Source organism: Bombina bombina, chromosome 2 (genome assembly GCF_027579735.1).
Source record: "Bombina bombina isolate aBomBom1 chromosome 2, aBomBom1.pri, whole genome shotgun sequence".
Taxonomy (NCBI): domain Eukaryota; kingdom Metazoa; phylum Chordata; class Amphibia; order Anura; family Bombinatoridae; genus Bombina; species Bombina bombina.
This window is the reverse complement of record NC_069500.1, coordinates 431,917,003-431,936,574: the sequence shown is the minus strand read 5'-3', so window position 1 is coordinate 431,936,574 and position 19,572 is coordinate 431,917,003. Positions and strand designations below refer to the sequence as shown.

Genomic DNA, 19,572 nt, shown 5'->3' with positions numbered 1-19,572 from the left:
GCTGCCTATACCTTCAATGTACCGTTTACATTCTAGAGTACAACGTCCATATCTTGCTAGTCAGAAACCATCAGACCATCCTAACATGAAAATCTTGTGCATATCTAAGATTTACCTTTGAGAGCCTCACAGTATTTATCCTTTAAAGGTAATCTGTTTATGTCTGCATTATTAGATCTTTTCTTGGAATAGCAAGAGGTGTTACTCTTTCAGAGCATTTTATGACCTCATCTTTAATCCATCATCAGATTCACACACGTTTGTAAGGAATTTGGACTTTTGGATGAACATTTTTTTTTTTGATACTTACAGATCCATAACTGTGTTGGAGCATGAAGGTATTTCCTAACTTTTAAGTGGAAAACCTATTTTCTTTAGCTATTAAACACACCATTCAAATGATCTTATTCTACTAAATTGCTTACTGTACTGTAATGTGTTTCTGACTAATCATCTAAAGTAGCATGGTATAAAGTAGACTGGCATTAACTTGGAGTATTGCATATTCGTATTTGTGGATTCCCTTAGTGGGACTTGGAAAAAAAAAAGTAAGTTAATTGTTCTTTTCGCAGTGAGAAAGACCCTGGTTTGTTGACAATTATGTCCTAGATTATAAGTGGCGGGCTAATGATAGCGAGGGACACGATAAGCAATAATGCTGGATTGCGCTAACATTAGCGTGCAACTTGATATTACAAGTCCATGGTAAATTCCATTCACCAGAGAAGGGTTTGTGCAGCCAACATGGTTCTAGTGCAACCTATGCTTTCAATGGATATTGCGACTGCACTAAATAGTTATAGGTTGTGCTCGAGTGGAAGCCGAAACTAAGCTAGAATATTTAGCGTGAATTGAGACCTGGAGTAAAATATAAGGGTTAAAGTAAAGTTGCACAAAACAAATCCAAAACATATTAAAATAAATTATTACACTCACATATACACATTTTTTTGTTAAAAATATTTTAATATTGATAAAAAATTTTTAAAAGGGCTAAAAAGGGATATGGTATATGCCAAGATGTTTGATTGGAAAGGGCTCCAATATATATGTATTTTATATATATATATATATATATATATATATTTATATATATAACATGTCTAAATATGTGTCTGCATGAAACCCAAGTTTTTTTTTCATTATTCAGAAAAAATACGATTTTAAACAACTTTTCAATTTACTTCTACCTAATTTGCATCATTCTCTTGGTATGCTTTAATCCAATGCATTAATGACAGCAAGTTAACACATTAGGTGAGTTAATAACACAATATGTACAGCCACCAATCAGCAGTTCTTGAGCCTACCTAGGTATCTTTTCCAACAATTTATAACAAGAAAACAAAACAAATTAGATAATAGAAGTAACTTGGAAAGTTCTATCTGAATCATGAAAGAAAATATGTGGGTTTCATGTCCCTTTAAAGGGACAGTCAACACCAGAATTTTTGTTGTTTTAAAAGATAGATGATCCCTTTATTACCCATTCCCCAGTTTTGCATAACCAACACGGTTATATAAATATACTTTCTCCAACATAGGTGTGTCCGGTCCACGGCGTCATCCTTACTTGTGGGATATTCTCTTCCCCAACAGGAAATGGCAAAGAGCCCAGCAAAGCTGGTCACATGATCCCTCCTAGGCTCCGCCTACCCCAGTCATTCTCTTTGCCGTTGTACAGGCAACATCTCCACGGAGATGGCTTAGAGTTTTTTAGTGTTTAACTGTAGTTTTTATTATTCAATCAAGAGTTTGTTATTTTGAAATAGTGCTGGTATGTACTATTTACTCAGAAACAGAAAAGAGATGAAGATTTCTGTTTGTATGAGGAAAATGATTTTAGCAACCGTCACTAAAATCCATGGCTGTTCCACACAGGACTGTTGAGAGCAATTAACTTCAGTTGGGGGAACAGTGTGCAGTCTCTTGCTGCTTGAGGTATGACACATTCTAACAAGACGATGTAATGCTGGAAGCTGTCATTTTCCCTATGGGATCCGGTAAGCCATGTTTATTACGATCGTAAATAAGGGCTTCACAAGGGCTTATTAAGACTGTAGACTTTATTTGGGCTAAATCGATTCATTATTAACATATATTTAGCCTTGAGGAATCATTTTATCTGGGTATTTTGATATTTTGATATCGGCAGGCACTGTATTAAACACCTTATTCTTTAGGGGCTTTCCCAAAGCATAAGCAGAGCCTCATTTTCGCGCCGGTGTTGCGCACTTGTTTTTGAGAGGCATGGCATGCAGTCGCATGTGAGAGGAGCTCTGATACTTAGAAAGGACTTTCTGAAGGCGTCATTTGGTATCGTATTCCCCTTTGGGCTTGGTTGGGTCTCAGCAAAGCAGATACCAGGGACTGTAAAGGGGTTCCGTTATTTTATGGGTTAAAGCTTCCAAATTTGGTGTGCAATACTTTTAAGGCTTTAAGACACTGTGGTGAAAATTTGGTGAATTTTGAACAATTCCTTCATGTTTTTTCGCAATTGCAGTAATAAAGTGTGTTCAGTTTAAAATTTAAAGTGACAGTAACGGTTTTATTTTAAAACGTTTTTTGTACTTTGTTATCAAGTTTATGCCTGTTTAACATGTCTGAACTACCAGATAGACTGTGTTCTGAATGTGGGGAAGCCAGAATTCCTATTCATTTAAATAAATGTGATTTATGTGAAAATGACAATGATGCCCAAGATGATTCCTCAAGTGAGGGGAGTAAGCATGGTACTGCATCATTCCCTCCTTCGTCTACACGAGTCTTGCCCACTCAGGAGGCCCCTAGTACATCTAGCGCGCCAATACTCCTTACTATGCAACAATTAACGGCTGTAATGGATAATTCTGTCAAAAACATTTTAGCCAAAATGAACACTTATCAGCGTAAGCGCGGCTGCTCTGTTTTAGATACTGAAGAGCATGACGACGCTGATAATAATATTTCTGAAGGGCCCCTAACCCAGTCTGATGGGGCCAGGGAGGTTTTGTCTGAGGGAGAAATTACTGATTCAGGGAACATTTCTCAACAGGCTGAACCTGATGTGATTGCATTTAAATTTAAGTTGGAACATCTCCGCATTCTGCTTAAGGAGGTATTATCCACTCTGGATGATTGTGACAAGTTGGTCATCCCAGAGAAACTATGTAAAATGGACAAGTTCCTAGAGGTGCCGGGGCTCCCAGAAGCTTTTCCTATACCCAAGCGGGTGGCGGACATTGTTAATAAAGAATGGGAAAGGCCCGGTATTCCTTTCGTCCCTCCCCCCATATTTAAAAAATTGTTTCCTATGGTCGACCCCAGAAAGGACTTATGGCAGACAGTCCCCAAGGTCGAGGGAGCGGTTTCCACTTTAAACAAACGCACCACTATACCCATAGAGGATAGTTGTGCTTTCAAAGATCCTATGGATAAAAAATTAGAAGGTTTGCTTAAAAAGATGTTTGTTCAGCAAGGTTACCTTCTACAACCTATTTCATGCATTGTCCCTGTCGCTACAGCCGCATGTTTCTGGTTTGATGATCTGATAAAGGCGGTCGATAGTGATTCTCCTCCTTTGGAGGAGATTATGGACAGAATCAATGCTCTCAAATTGGCTAATTCTTTCACCCTAGACGCCACTTTGCAATTGGCTAGGTTAGCGGCTAAGAATTCTGGGTTTGCTATTGTGGCGCGCAGAGCGCTTTGGTTGAAATCTTGGTCGGCTGATGCGTCTTCCAAGAACAAGCTACTTAACATTCCTTTCAAGGGGAAAACGCTGTTTGGCCCTGACTTGAAAGAGATTATCTCTGATATCACTGGGGGTAAGGGCCACGCCCTTCCTCAGGATCGGCCTTTCAAGGCCAAAAATAAACCTAATTTTCGTCCCTTTCGTAGAAACGGACCAGCCCAAGGTGCTACGTCCTCTAAGCAAGAGGGTAATACTTCTCAAGCCAAGCCAGCTTGGAGACCAATGCAAGGCTGGAACAAGGGAAAGCAGGCCAAGAAACCTGCCACTGCTACCAAGACAGCATGAAATGTTGGCCCCCGATCCGGGACCGGATCTGGTGGGGGGCAGACTCTCTCTCTTCGCTCAGGCTTGGGCAAGAGATGTTCTGGATCCTTGGGCGCTAGAAATAGTCTCCCAAGGTTATCTTCTGGAATTCAAGGGACTTCCCCCAAGGGGGAGGTTCCACAGGTCTCAGTTGTCTTCAGACCACATAAAAAGACAGGCATTCTTACATTGTGTAGAAGACCTGTTAAAAATGGGAGTGATTCATCCTGTTCCATTAAGAGAACAAGGGATGGGGTTCTACTCCAATCTGTTCATAGTTCCCAAAAAAGAGGGAACGTTCAGACCAATCTTAGATCTCAAGATCTTAAACAAGTTTCTCAAGGTTCCATCGTTCAAGATGGAAACCATTCGAACTATTCTTCCTTCCATCCAGGAAGGTCAATTCATGACCACGGTGGATTTAAAGGATGCGTATCTACATATTCCTATCCACAAGGAACATCATCGGTTCCTAAGGTTCGCATTCCTGGACAAACATTACCAGTTCGTGGCGCTTCCTTTCGGATTGGCCACTGCTCCAAGGATTTTCACAAAGGTACTAGGGTCCCTTCTAGCTGTGCTAAGACCAAGGGGCATTGCTGTAGTACCTTACTTGGACGACATTCTGATTCAAGCGTCGTCCCTTTTTCAAGCAAAGGCTCACACGGACATTGTCCTGGCCTTTCTCAGATCTCACGGATGGAAAGTGAACGTGGAAAAGAGTTCTCTATCCCCGTCAACAAGGGTTCCCTTCTTGGGAACAATAATAGACTCCTTAGAAATGAGGATTTTTCTGACAGAGGCCAGAAAAACAAAACTTCTAGACTCTTGTCGGATACTTCATTCCGTTCCTCTTCCTTCCATAGCTCAGTGCATGGAAGTGATCGGGTTGATGGTAGCGGCAATGGACATAGTTCCTTTTGCGCGCATTCATCTAAGACCATTACAACTGTGCATGCTCAGTCAGTGGAATGGGGACTATACAGACTTGTCTCCGAAGATACAAGTAAATCAGAGGACCAGAGATTCACTCCGTTGGTGGCTGTCCCTGGACAACCTGTCACAAGGGATGACATTCCGCAGACCAGAGTGGGTCATTGTCACGACCGACGCCAGTCTGATGGGCTGGGGCGCGGTCTGGGGATCCCTGAAAGCTCAGGGTCTTTGGTCTCGGGAAGAATCTCTTCTACCGATAAACATTCTGGAACTGAGAGCGATATTCAATGCTCTCAAGGCTTGGCCTCAGCTAGCGAGGGCCAAGTTCATACGGTTTCAATCAGACAACATGACAACTGTTGCGTACATCAACCATCAGGGGGGAACAAGGAGTTCCCTAGCGATGGAAGAAGTGACCAAAATCATTCTATGGGCGGAGTCTCACTCCTGCCACCTGTCTGCTATCCACATCCCAGGAGTGGAAAATTGGGAAGCGGACTTTCTGAGTCGTCAGACATTGCATCCGGGGGAGTGGGAACTCCATCCGGAAATCTTTGCCCAAGTCACTCAGCTGTGGGGCATTCCAGACATGGATCTGATGGCCTCTCGTCAGAACTTCAAGGTTCCTTGCTACGGGTCCAGATCCAGGGATCCCAAGGCGGCTCTAGTGGATGCACTAGTAGCACCTTGGACCTTCAAACTAGCTTATGTGTTCCCGCCGTTTCCTCTCATCCCCAGGCTGGTAGCCAGGATCAATCAGGAGAGGGCGTCGGTGATCTTGATAGCTCCTGCGTGGCCACGCAGGACTTGGTATGCAGATCTGGTGAATATGTCATCGGCTCCACCTTGGAAGCTACCTTTGAGACGAGACCTTCTTGTTCAGGGTCCGTTCGAACATCCGAATCTGGTTTCACTCCAGCTGACTGCTTGGAGATTGAACGCTTGATTTTATCGAAGCGAGGGTTCTCAGATTCTGTTATCGATACTCTTGTTCAGGCCAGAAAGCCTGTAACTAGAAAGATTTACCACAAAATTTGGAAAAAATATATCTGTTGGTGTGAATCTAAAGGATTCCCTTGGGACAAGGTTAAGATTCCTAGGATTCTATCCTTCCTTCAAGAAGGATTGGAAAAGGGTTTATCTGCAAGTTCCCTGAAGGGACAGATTTCTGCCTTGTCGGTGTTACTTCACAAAAAACTGGCTGCTGTGCCAGATGTTCAAGCCTTTGTTCAGGCTCTGGTTAGAATTAAGCCTGTTTACAAACCTTTGACTCCTCCTTGGAGTCTCAATTTAGTTCTTTCAGTTCTTCAGGGGGTTCCGTTTGAACCCTTGCATTCCGTTGATATTAAGTTATTATCTTGGAAAGTTTTGTTTTTAGTTGCAATTTCTTCTGCCAGAAGAGTTTCAGAATTATCTGCTCTGCAGTGTTCTCCTCCTTATCTGGTGTTTCATGCAGATAAGGTGGTTTTACGTACTAAACCTGGTTTTCTTCCAAAAGTTGTTTCTAACAAAAACATTAACCAGGAGATTATCGTACCTTCTCTGTGTCCGAAACCAGTTTCAAAGAAGGAACGTCTGTTGCACAATTTGGATGTTGTTCGCGCTCTAAAATTCTATTTAGATGCTACAAAGGATTTTAGACAAACATCTTCCTTGTTTGTTGTTTATTCCGGTAAAAGGAGAGGTCAAAAAGCAACTTCTACCTCTCTCTCTTTTTGGATTAAAAGCATCATCAGATTGGCTTACGAGACTGCCGGACGGCAGCCTCCCGAAAGAATCACAGCTCATTCCACTAGGGCTGTGGCTTCCACATGGGCCTTCAAGAACGAGGCTTCTGTTGATCAGATATGTAGGGCAGCGACTTGGTCTTCACTGCACACTTTTACCATATTTTACAAGTTTGATACTTTTGCTTCTTCTGAGGCTATTTTTGGGAGAAAGGTTTTGCAAGCCGTGGTGCCTTCCATTTAGGTGACCTGATTTGCTCCCTCCCTTCATCCGTGTCCTAAAGCTTTGGTATTGGTTCCCACAAGTAAGGATGACGCCGTGGACCGGACACACCTATGTTGGAGAAAACAGAATTTATGTTTACCTGATAAATTACTTTCTCCAACGGTGTGTCCGGTCCACGGCCCGCCCTGGTTTTTTTTTTTTTAATCAGGTCTGATAATTTATTTTCTTTAACTACAGTCACCACGGTACCATATGGTTTCTCCTATGCAAATATTCCTCCTTAACGTCGGTCGAATGACTGGGGTAGGCGGAGCCTAGGAGGGATCATGTGACCAGCTTTGCTGGGCTCTTTGCCATTTCCTGTTGGGGAAGAGAATATCCCACAAGTAAGGATGACGCCGTGGACCGGACACACCGTTGGAGAAAGTAATTTATCAGGTAAACATAAATTCTGTTTTTTAGCTCTGTGATTAACTTGTATCTAAGCATCTTCTGACAGCCCCCTTATCACATGACATTTTATTTATTATCTATTGATTTTCATATTAGCCAATTAGTGCAGTGTCTGCCACAATCCACGGGCGTGCTCACAATGTTATCTCTAGGGTTTACCTGAACTAGCTCCCCCCTGCTGTGAAAAGCAAATACAAAAACATGTGATTAGAGGCGGCCTTCAAGGGCTTAGAAATTATCATATGAGCCTTCCTAGGTCTAACTTTCAACTAATAATACTAAAGAACAAAGCAAAATTGGTGATAAAAGTAAATTGGAAAGTTGTTTAAAATTACATGCCCTATTTGAAACATGAAAGTTTTATTTGGACTTGACTGTCCCTTTAAGTACAATTTTTTTGCGCATCCAGTGTACTTAAATTACTATTTACGCTGTGCATAGTTAATATGATTTATTCCTGTGTAATTTACATACAAATTCTACATTTTTGATGAAATACGATTTTTGGTAAACAATTTTGTTACGATTATTATGCACCTAAAAAAATAAAAATGTTCCCTGCATATTTTTGTGTAAATAGTTCAGTTATTTGTTTTGTAAGATTTTTAAATTGCTAATTTTATTGTGCACCGCAGTATACGCCCCCGAGTGTAAAAAGTGGAAATAAAAGGACTGGCGAGTGGTGAGCATTCTTATAGAATCACACCAGCCCAGAGACCTTTTTAGAATTAGAGCCTCACTCCAGTATAGCTGACTCAATTTTTGGTACTAGCTTATTGTACTCCCTGAGTCTAAGAGTACAAAGGGTTCAAAAATGGCCCTATTTTGTCTGATTCTTCGATACTTCCAGTTTATTAACATAATATTAGGTGGTCCCAGAGAAGTCACTATTTATCATTTGGCGATATCCTATTTACATGCACTATCACTTGCTAACAGGGGTTCATATTTAAAAAAAAAACTTGAGGTTCAGTTCTGTTTGATACAGGCCTATTAGGTTGCAATTTAAAGGGCCATAATACCCAAATGTTTAAACACTTGAAAGTGATGCAGCATAGCTGTAAAAAGCTGACAAGAAAATATCACCTGAACATCTCTATGTAAAAAAGAAAGATATTTTACCTCAAAAGTTCCTCAGTAGCCACATCCTATTGTAAACGATTTCTAAGCAGCATTTTAGTGTGTCTGTCCTGGGACAGCTGAAAGGATCAGCCTCCTGCACTCTCATATTATTTCCCTATTCAGGTTAAAGGAAGCATACTATGAAATCTCATGAGAGTTAAGTCAAATCTCATGAGATCACAGTAAAAGAGTTCATGACCTCAGCACTGCTGATGCTGATTGGCTGCAGTTCATTTCTTCATTTTTTATTTTTTTTTACCTGCAGCTGGGAGCAGCTGAGTATAACTTTTTACACAGAACTTACTCTGCTGAGCTGAGGAGATTGTGAGGTAAAATATCTTCCTTTTTTACATAGAGATGCTCAGGTGATATTTTCCTGTCAGCTTTTTACAGTTATACTGCATCAGTTTCAAGTGATTTAGCATATGAGTATTATGTCCCTTTAACTGTTCTAGATTTTTACTTTGCTCATTGAGATATGTTTATATTATTATCATTCCTACACCTATGTGACTGTATTTTGATGTATAAATGCTATGTTGTACGACTTGTCTGTAAACACATGTATACCTACCTCAATAAAAAATAAATAAAAAAATGTCTTTAACTTTACAAAAAAGTTTTGCATATAAGATTAGTTCAAACAAAATAAAATTTAAGACAGTAGACAGCTTGTAATTACCACATTTCTCTGCTGTCTTTCAGTAAATTAACTTACTATTTTCAAGCATATCATGTTCAAATTCCATCCAACACTTCCCTCATTTGGAGGAGCCAGTCCTAGAGACAATAGTATTTGCCATTGTTGTGTTAAAGGGACACTAAAGTCAAAATTAAACTTTCATGGTTCAGATAGCGCATGCAATTTTAAACAACTTTCCAAATTACTTCCATTAACAAAATGTGCACAGTCTTTTTATATTTACACTTGTTGAGTCACCAGCTACTACTGAGTATGTGCAAGAATTCACAGAATATGTATATGCATCTGTGATTGGCTGATGGCTGTCACGTGATCTAGGGGAGTGGAAATAGATATAACTTTAAAATTTGACAGAAAAAAATCCACTCAATTGAAATTTAGGCTAAGTTCTATTGCATTGTCTTTTTATTATGCATTTGCTTATGCAAATCTACTGTATTTAGTGGTCCTTTAACAATATCTCCATTGTTTGGCTTCAGCAGCAATTATAAAATAAACTACAAATAAGAGACAGATGTAGCAAGATTATGTTTGTAAAGCCTTCCATGTTTTCTTTTACTTCTCAGGATGGAAAATCCCCAATTTTCAGACTTAAAGGGACAGTAAACCTTAAAAATAATGTTATATAATTCTGCACATAATGCAGAATTATATAACATTATATTAGCCAAACTTTGTAAATCATAATATTCCCTTTTTATTTTGTAAAAATACCGCGCCATTAGACACAGTGCAGCTCCCTCCTGCTGTCAGACAGAGCGGGAGCGAGCTGCACTGTGTCTAATGGCGCGGTAGGGCCGGGCTGTGACTATACAGCTGGCCCGATGCGCTCAGTAAAAACAACAGACCCGCTCAGCAGAGTACAGAGAGCGGGTCTGTAAAACAGCGGTATTTTTACAAAATAAAAAGGGAATATTATGATTTACAAAATTTGGCTAATATAATGTTATATAATTCTGCACTATGTGCAGAATTATATAACATTATTTTTAAGGTTTACTGACCCTTTAAAGGGACACTGAACCCACATTTGTTTCTTTCGTGATTCAGATAGAGCATGACATTTTAAGCAACTTTCTAATATTCTCCTATTATCAAATTTTCTTCATTCTCTTTGTATCTTTATTTGAAAAGCAAGAATGTAAGTTTAGATGCCTGCCCATTTTTGGTGAATAACCTGGGTTGTTCTTGCTGATTGGTGGATAAATTCACCCACCAATAAACAAGTACTTTCCAGGGTTTTGAGCCAAAAATTGTCTGGCTCCTTAGATTAGATGCCTTCTTTTTCAAATAAAGATAGCAAGAGAACGAAGAAAAATTGATAATAGGAGTAAATTAGAAAGTTGATTAAAATTGTATGCTCGATCTGAATCATGGGTTCAGTATCCCTTTAAAGTAAAAGAAAAGGAGCAAAATAAATATTAATTAGTATTACTACTATCAGTTATTTCTAGAGCGCCAACAGATTTGATATTGCAAAGTAGTTTTACTATGTATAATTAAACCCAAATTGTTTTTTTCATTATTCATAAAGAACATGTGATTTTAAACAACTTTTCAATTTACTTCTATTATCTAATTTACTTGAGTCTCTTGGTATCCTTAGTTGAAAAGTTCAGGTGCAGCAAGGCATTACTGGAAGCTAGCTGCTGATTGGTGGCTGCACATAAATGCCTCTTTTAGTTGGTTTACCGGATATGTTCAGCTAGCTCCCTGTAGTGCATTGCTGCTCCTTCAACAAAGGATACCAAGAAAATGAAGCACATTTGATAATAGAAGTAAATTGGAAAGTGGTTTAAAATCACATTCTCTATTTGAATCATGAATATAAGTTGTCATATAGGCACTTTTATCTGCAGGGAACAGCTTTTAATATTAGCTATTTTTCCATTTGCTCTTTCCTTTACCTTGCTACTATTTGCCTTTTTTTTTTTGTTATACAGTAAAAAAATAAAACTGGGAGAAGTAAACTAAACTGTGGAATATTCTGGCAGTGCTGTAGAATATTGTGTCTATTTACCAATAAATTATAACAATAATAATGTATACTACATTTTGAAATTAAAAAGCAATTTTTTTAATTAATATTAAAAATGCCACCCCCCCCCCCCCCTTTACAAAAGACAATGCAGGTTGTTGCTGTTCAAAGCCAGACGTAGACTCAGATCTTTAGGAAGTCTGTGTTCTATAAATCATGTTTCATTGTTAAAGAATTTGAAACCCCACATTTTCTTTGATTTAGACTGTGTACAATTTGGAAAAAAAAACTTTACAATTTACTTTTATTCTTTTTTTTTTTTATAAATACATTTACTTTGTTTTCTTGGTATCCTTTGTTGAAAAGTAGGTAGCTAGGCTCAGGACTGTATGCACATTCCTGGAGCTCTAAATGGCTGCAGTTTTCCAAAATGCCTTTAGCAATGGTATACATTATGGAAACACCTCTGTCTAATGCTATAAAGCATTTTTTTTTTAAACTGCTGAAATATAGTCCCCCAGACTTGCACAAAACCTATCTAGGTAATCTATTTTTTTAATTAAAAAGAGTTTCTGAAGAGTAATTAAGTCTATGCTTATATGGGAAAGCTAGATGGCTTTCTGGTGTCATTGGCTGTCAAAAACACAATTTATACATAATTTATAATAACCTGAAAAAATAATTTCTTTAATGGTGGTGAGAGTCCACAATCCACTACTCATGGGAATTACTTTTCTCTACCTCTAGGAGGAGGCAAAGAGTCCCAAACCCCAATAGCTCTATAAAACCCCTCCCATCTCACACATACCTCAGTCTAGCGTATATATTGTATCTAGCAAAATGTTTTTAACGTGGTTTGTCTATGATTTTAATGGATTCCTCAATTGTTTCTTATTTCTCAATATTTTTATAAATCCATCCTTTTAAAATCTAATTCTAAATCATTCAAGTTCATTGTATTGATGTGGGTTACTGGGAATGCGTTTCTGGCACATATGGTGTTAACCTGTTCAAAAATATTTTTACTGATGTTTTCCATCTGTTCCGCTAATCTCTTCCGCTTCTTTTTTCTCCTCCCCTTTATCCGTCCCTAGCTGCGTCCTGCACTAGATTAATCTTTTTCTTCTTCTTCAGAGATCACAGAGATAGTTTTAATAATATAACAAACATGCAGCTTGCGTCTTTGGCCTTCATCTCTTTCCTGGACATTATCTCCTTTATGTCTTTGCTACCTCACACTATATCAGGTAGGTGGAGATTGTCATCCTTCTCTAAATGATAACAAAATTTGAGTTGTCACATGATGTCATACAATAGAAAATAAACAGTGTAGCATTCGACAGTTATAAATGCATGAAATAGTAAACAGCTAGACATAAGACAGGAAGAAATACACAAGATAAAGAGAGAGGGAGAGTATATTAAATATAACTCTTTTCATGCACTTAATACATGATGTTAATATGACCACAATAATCAATTTTAAAAAAATAACTTTTGCTTTTGTGTAAAAAATTGAGCTTGCCCCACACCCCATAGAGAGGCCAAAAACAATATCTAGAACCTAGGTATTCAAAATGCTACAAATCAAATAGTTGCTTTAGGCAATTTGAAGCATTTCGAAGACCAAGGTTACAGATTTATTTATTTTTTGGCCTCTCTAGGGAGAGTACAGATTTTACACAAAAGTGTTTAATGTCCCTTTAAATACTTTTGCTAATATATCTTAAACCAAATTATTTGTTAAAATAAATAATACAATGAGCCATAGAATCTCAACTGAAAAAAAGATATAAATGAGGAAACCAACCTCGTTTTAAAATCTAGTCAACATTAAGCTTTCATGATTCAGATATGGCATGCAACTTTCCAATTTACTTTTATTATCAATTTTTTTTTTTTCGTTTTTATTCTTTGTTGAAAACAAAACCAAAGTAGGTTCATATGCAAATTTCTAAGGCCTTGAAATTTGCCTCTAATCTCAGTGCATTTTGACAGTTTTGTCTGCCATAACATTGTGCTCACTCTTGTGCAGTTACATTGGAGTCAGCACTGCCACTGAGTGGCTAAAATGCAAGTCTCTCAAAAGAACTGAAATAAGGGGGCAGTCTGCAGAGGCTTAGATACAAGGTAATCATAGAGGCAAAAAGTAGGTTTGCACCGATACCATTTTTTTTAAGACCGAGTACAAGTACCAATACTTTTTTTCAAATACTCACCGATACCAATTACTGATACTTCTTTTTTAATATCATGACAGTTTTCCAAGCACAATGCAGACTAATGAATTAAGATAGCTTCTTTATAATTATGAACTGTAACTCAAAAGACATTTTGAAATAATAAAACAGTTTTATTTGTTGTCACAAAGTTCACAGAACATGTTTATAAATAAAAAATATTACAATCATATATATTAATAATGACAACAATAAATAACAGCTGCAGAAGCTGTGGCTGGAAAGCTACAATTTAAAAGGGTGATTACTGGATGCTATTGGGTTGTAGGGTGCCTATATAACATCAATCTGACATTTGTATTTAATACAAAGTAATATAATTTAATTCTGGAAAAAATATTGGGAAAGGAGTGTCCCAGTAATCCCCTTTGAGAAAAATGGGGCATTTGAATTCTGACTAGGACTGGTCTTCATATTTTTCCAGGGCTGCTTTTTATTCTCAGTCCTCAGAGTACAGTATGTTTTGAACATACTTGTTTAAGATGAGAACTAGCAGTATAACAGGCAATCTAGCTATTTGAATATTTTTTAAAAGTTAGTGGCAAGTTCTTTTTAAGGAACAGAATCATCTCTGCATGTTCAGCTATAAGTCTGTTTCTGCTATCAGTAAGGACGTTTTACGCTAAGCTGAACAGTCTTTCACTTTTCACACTACTGCATGGGGCAGAAATATATTTTTGGGCTATTTTAGCCAGAGCTGGAAATCTCAGTTTATTAACTGCCCAGTACTTCAGGGGTTTGCCTGAACGAGGTGTATAGTAGCGGCTTTTGGAGCACTACTCTGACGTACAATAATACAAATAACAGCAATTTGTATTGGCAGAACAGAAGTGAACAATTTTTAGTTAAGTCTTCACTCCAGCTTAAAATGAAATGGGAACATGCAGTTTGTAAAACGTCACAAGATGATGTATGGACAGGAAGTGGAGGTATCGGTTTAAGTATCGGTGCATTTGCACGAGTACAAGTACTCATGCAAATACTTGGTATCGGCACCGATACCGATACTAGTATCGGTATCGGTGCAACCCTAGTAAAAAGTATATTAATATAACCATGTTGGTTATGCAAAACTGGGGAATGGGTAATAAAGAGATTATCTCTTTTTAAACAATAAGAATTCTGAAAAAGATTGTCACTTTAATGTATAGTGAGAGTTCTTTTCTTAAAATAGGTAATGAAGAGAGCAGTGTGAAGACAGAGCACAAGGTTAGCAAGGATACACAGAGAAATCACTGTGAAGAAAGGGCAAGTACATAATGAATATTGTAAAGGAGCACGCTGATGAAAGCTTAGGCAGCTTGCAAGATAAAATGCACATACAGAATTAGCAGGGTACACACACCAGGCAAAGAGGTAGCTTTCAATTAAACAAATTAGTTTATTTGTATGTAATAAGTCATGATGTAATATGTAATCTCCTTTCCCCTCACTTCCTTTGTTTCCCACCAAGGAAAGAAATTCCGCTGGTGCACCCTATCTGAGGCTGAGCAGAGGAAATGTTCTCACCTGGCACGGACTCTACAGTCCATTCTTCTAGCAAATGACCCTTTTTCAAGAGTATCTTGTGTACGTGCTCATAACACTCAGGACTGCATGAGCAAGATAAGGGTGAGTGTTTATAGTGCATAACTTTCTGCCTAGCCATAATAAATAGTATATGTCTTTCACTTGATGTCTTCTTGTATGTGACAATAAGCCTTGTTTCCTCAGGGAAATAAAGCGGATGCAGTGTCCCTTGATGCAGGTGACGTTTATACGGCCATCAGACTATATGATCTGGCAGTCGTAGCAAAGGAAGAGCACTCAGAAGGTACCTACAGGATGGGAATCATCACCTTAAAATAGTCCAGTTAGAAAACAGCAATAACTAAAGTGATTATTAAAAAGTAAAATAGAAGAAGAAAAAAGATTGATATGCAACAAAATAGAAGGCAGTTTAGTTAATGTTCTTAAGTCCATAGTATCTGCACTACAGATAAGCAGCTACTATTTATAACAAGACACTCTTCAAAACAAAGTGCCATGCGTGATAAATTGATAAGTGACAATAAAAAAAATTTCCCTCTACAGGGACGTGTTTGTTTGGTTTGGCTGTTGCTCGGCGGGGCACCCTAAATATACAAAAACTAAGAGGATCCCGCTCCTGTCACAGTGGGGCCCGCTTGACATCTGGGTGGAACCTCCCACTGGGTTTCCTGCTGGCCAAGAACCTTCTCTACTGGGATGAGGAGCAGCCATTAAGCAGAGGTTTAGTTCAAATACACTCAGTATTGCTTTGACCAAGACTGGTCTTCTGATTATAATTACAGTCACATCAGATACCTGGATCTATGCAGTATAGGCTGACTACTTGATAGATGACTATTAGTAAAGAAGAAAGCCTTATAATAACTAAGAATTGAGTATTCTTTCTAGTATTTTGTTTTAGGCCATATTAACTAAAACTTTCTCATTTTTGTGAACTTGCTCTGTAGAATAATATAAGAAATGGTGAAACTGGCGACTTTTGATGAATCTAGGGGGTAGTCAGGTAGTGCATCATTTATATATTATATATGATTGATAAGTGACAACTATTGGCACAGAGCAAGATATTTCTAGGCTTCTATCTAAGGTTCATACATATCAAAACAGGTTAAATGGGTATTGTACACTAGATTTTTCTTTGCAAGAATGTTTTGTAGATGATTCATTTATATAGCCCATCTGGGGTTGTTTTTGTAAAAAATGTATAGTTTTGCTTTTTTTAAAAAACATTGTGCTGATTTCAAGACTCCTAACCAAGCCCCCAAAATTTAGATCTATACTGATGTATACAGACTTCAGATTTCTTCTGTTTGTATAATGGGTCTTTTCATATGCAGGGGAGGGGGGAGGTTCTGCTCTTAGTCTCTTTCAGTGGATGTTCCAGACTAACCTCATCAACAGTGCTAAACTGGGAGCTTCTAAGTGAGTTTTTAAATGGTTTTATATTGAATTTTTATATCAGTATCTGTGCATATTATTCTTTATAGTAGTGTCTATTACATTCATTTAAATGAACATGTGTGCATACTGTCCCTTTAATGCAGTATGACCTGACTGAAGAATGCAAATATACGTTTAGTCAATGCTTTGTGTCTATGTGCCTGATTCTCAAAAACTCTCCAGCTTGAGTAAAATCATTGTACAGACTTCACATGAGGCAAAACTTACTGAATTATCTAAAAAAAAAAGGTGGAACCTATAAATCACAAAGAGATGTGAGCTTCCTCCCATAGGAACTCATAAAGCTCTCTGGGATGAAGAGTCTCACAAGGTTCGGACACAATATAAATTCTCCGTTTAAAAGAAATCCCTTATAACTTGAATTTGCTTCTAGTTTAGTAAGTATTGCTTTTGTGTCAGCTAAATGAATGTATTGTACATTTTGAACAAACGCCACCTGCATACAACCGGTGAGATACATCAGTGAGACCTGCAGGTGCAAAACGCTTAGAGAATATCATATGGGTTTTGAGAGAACTTCAGAACTCACCAGACCAAGAAACTCCCTTAGCCGCCAACTATCTGAAAGTGTGAGGTTAATTTCACATAAAAAAATGCAAAGTGTAATGCAGTTTGTAGAAGATACTGTATAAAATATACAAAGTATGATCATAATGTGTTAAAGGGACATGAAAGACTACATTATTGTTTCATGATTCAACTACAGAATACGTTAAAACGTTTCCAATTTATTTCTATTATTCATTTTGCTTCATTCTCTTGTTATTATTTGTTAAAGAGATATCTGGATAGGTAGTGTCTGGAGCACTACATGACCATAAATAGTGCTGCCATCTAGTGCTCTTGCTAATGCTTAACATTGTTGCAAAACTGCTGCCATTTAGTGCTGCAGACACGTGCACACTCCTGAGCTTACCTTCCTGCTTTTCAACAAAAGATAACAAGAAAATGAAGAAAATGTGATAATATAAGTAAATTAGAAAGTTTTTTTTAAATGGTATGTGCTATCTGAATCATGAACGAAAAACTTTGGGTTTTATGTTCTTTTAAATTTACACAGAAAACATTCAAAGAACAATTCAAATTTGTGCAAATCATAATATTTAATACACTGCTATACTCTTAATATAGTCTTAATGTTTTTAAACACAAAGCAAAAAGTGTAAAGTTGAAATGTAATACACTTTAAAGGGCAAAATCTGAAGTAAAAAGTAAATTAAAATACAATGTGCAAATGCAACAAAACTCTCATTTCATGTACAGATATATTGTAATAAGCGTCACTCTCACATCCAGAAATGGAGCATCCCATAGAAAGATTTTTTTTCCTTTCACTGCTAACGGGTAATTTTATATCATTTCACCTGAGCAGAGAGCTTTAGAGAATCAGGCCCAATTTAGTTTAGTTTGATGTACTGTATGAATATTACATTTGAATGTTGATTCCTATAGACTTGTACTGAAATCTGCTAGAATCAACATTTGAATACTAGTATATTAAAGGGACAGTAAAGTCATAATTAGACATTCATGATTTAGACAGAGCATACCATTTTAAACAATTTATCAAATTACTGATATTATTTAATTTGCTTCCTTCTCTTGATATCCTATGCTGAAAGGTTTATCTAGGCAAGCTCAGGAGCAGCAAAGAACCTAGATTCTAGCTGCTGATTTGTAGCTGCATATATATACTGTTTGTCATTGGCTCACCCATGTGTTTAGTTAGAAACTAATAATGCATTGCTGATTCTTCAACAAATTATACCAAAAGAATGAAGCAAATTTGATAATAGAAGTAAATTGTATGTTCTACTTAAATCATGAAATAAATGTTTTGGGTTTTATGTAATGGAAGAGAAAGTAAACATTTTATAAACAAATGTGCATCATGCGAACAAAGGAATATTCTTTAAAGCTTTAAGAGATATACTCACAAATAAAATGGCAGACTAGACCATTAGGGTAGGGCTGGCAAAACCTTTTTGAAAGTGTGTCTTAAAAGTGTCCATGGTATGTCTATTTCAATATTAAAGGGACGTTACATATACATTAATGTTAATATTTGTTTTAAATCCATATGTATCAACAATTAAAGATGAATTGATAATATATAGTATGGATTGATAAGAAAAATATATTTATTACAAGAATTGCTGCAAACTGACCTAGCAGTACAGTGGTAGCCTAATGGTGTAGCTCCAGCAAATTTGTTATAAGTGCCACCTTGGCAACTCATGCCATAGCTTTGTCACCCCTACACTTGGTTATAGTGCAGTAATACACACCATGTAGGCTACAATCTCTGGTCTTTTACCAACTCTTTAGCCAATAAGAAATACAAACATTCTTACTGCTTTATTCATTACAATAATAATGTATCTCTTTTTTCAGTGGTCAGTGCCTATTTCAATGCAAGTTGTATCCCTGGAATTGGAATATCTTCCCCCAACCTATGTGAGCTGTGCCAGGGAACCAAATCCTATGTACGAGACAAGAATTACTTTTGTGAAACCAGTAGCAATGAGCCATTCTATGACTCTGATGGAGCCCTCAGGTAAAGGGGGAGGGGGCTCACCCATAGAATGTCACTTAATTAATGTATATTTTATTAAACAGATCTAAATATATCATCAAACTTTTATTATAACAAACATTCAGCAAGATTACAAATTGTGCAGTACGGCTATACGGCTAAAAAATTGTCCATTGCGTGTGGAATATGCAGGTCTCCTGTACTACAAGTTGCAGCGGTACAGCTATACCGCTAGCATTTTAGCCTCTACGCAACTCTCCATTCCGCACTCAAAAAATTACTTTTGATTGTGGGATTTTCATTGCGCCGTATTACAGGTTGTGCGGTCTGGCTATAACGCTAGTGTTATAGCTTATACCGCCGGGATCCATTCTGCTATCTAAGACCAGTAGTTATGGATTTTGCAAAACAAAAACGTTTCACAAAACTCATAACTAAAATGTTACAAAGTACACTAACACCCATACACTACCTATTACCCCTAAACCCCCATCCCCCCACATTGCAAATACTATAATAACCCTATTAACCCCTAATACGCCAATACTATAATAACCCTATTAACCCCTAATACGCCGCTCCCCACATCGCCAATACTAAATAAACCTATTAACCCTTAAACCG

At 37.5% G+C, this 19,572-nt stretch overlaps 2 protein-coding genes across 2 annotated transcripts in view; one reads left to right on the top strand and one right to left on the bottom strand.

Annotated features, from left to right (window-relative positions):
* LOC128648997 (saxiphilin) overlaps positions 1–19,572 on the top strand; it is a 248,969-nt gene that overhangs the window by 2,150 nt on the left and 227,247 nt on the right. The window contains exons 2-6 of the mRNA XM_053702006.1: positions 12,316–12,428; positions 14,875–15,032; positions 15,135–15,234; positions 15,495–15,671; positions 18,807–18,969. Of these exons, the coding sequence (XP_053557981.1) occupies positions 12,316–12,428; positions 14,875–15,032; positions 15,135–15,234; positions 15,495–15,671; positions 18,807–18,969 (711 nt within the window). The remainder of the gene's footprint in view (positions 1–12,315; positions 12,429–14,874; positions 15,033–15,134; positions 15,235–15,494; positions 15,672–18,806; positions 18,970–19,572) is intronic.
* LOC128648998 (phosphatidylserine decarboxylase proenzyme, mitochondrial) overlaps positions 1–19,572 on the bottom strand; it is an 89,725-nt gene that overhangs the window by 36,415 nt on the left and 33,738 nt on the right. The window lies entirely within an intron of this gene.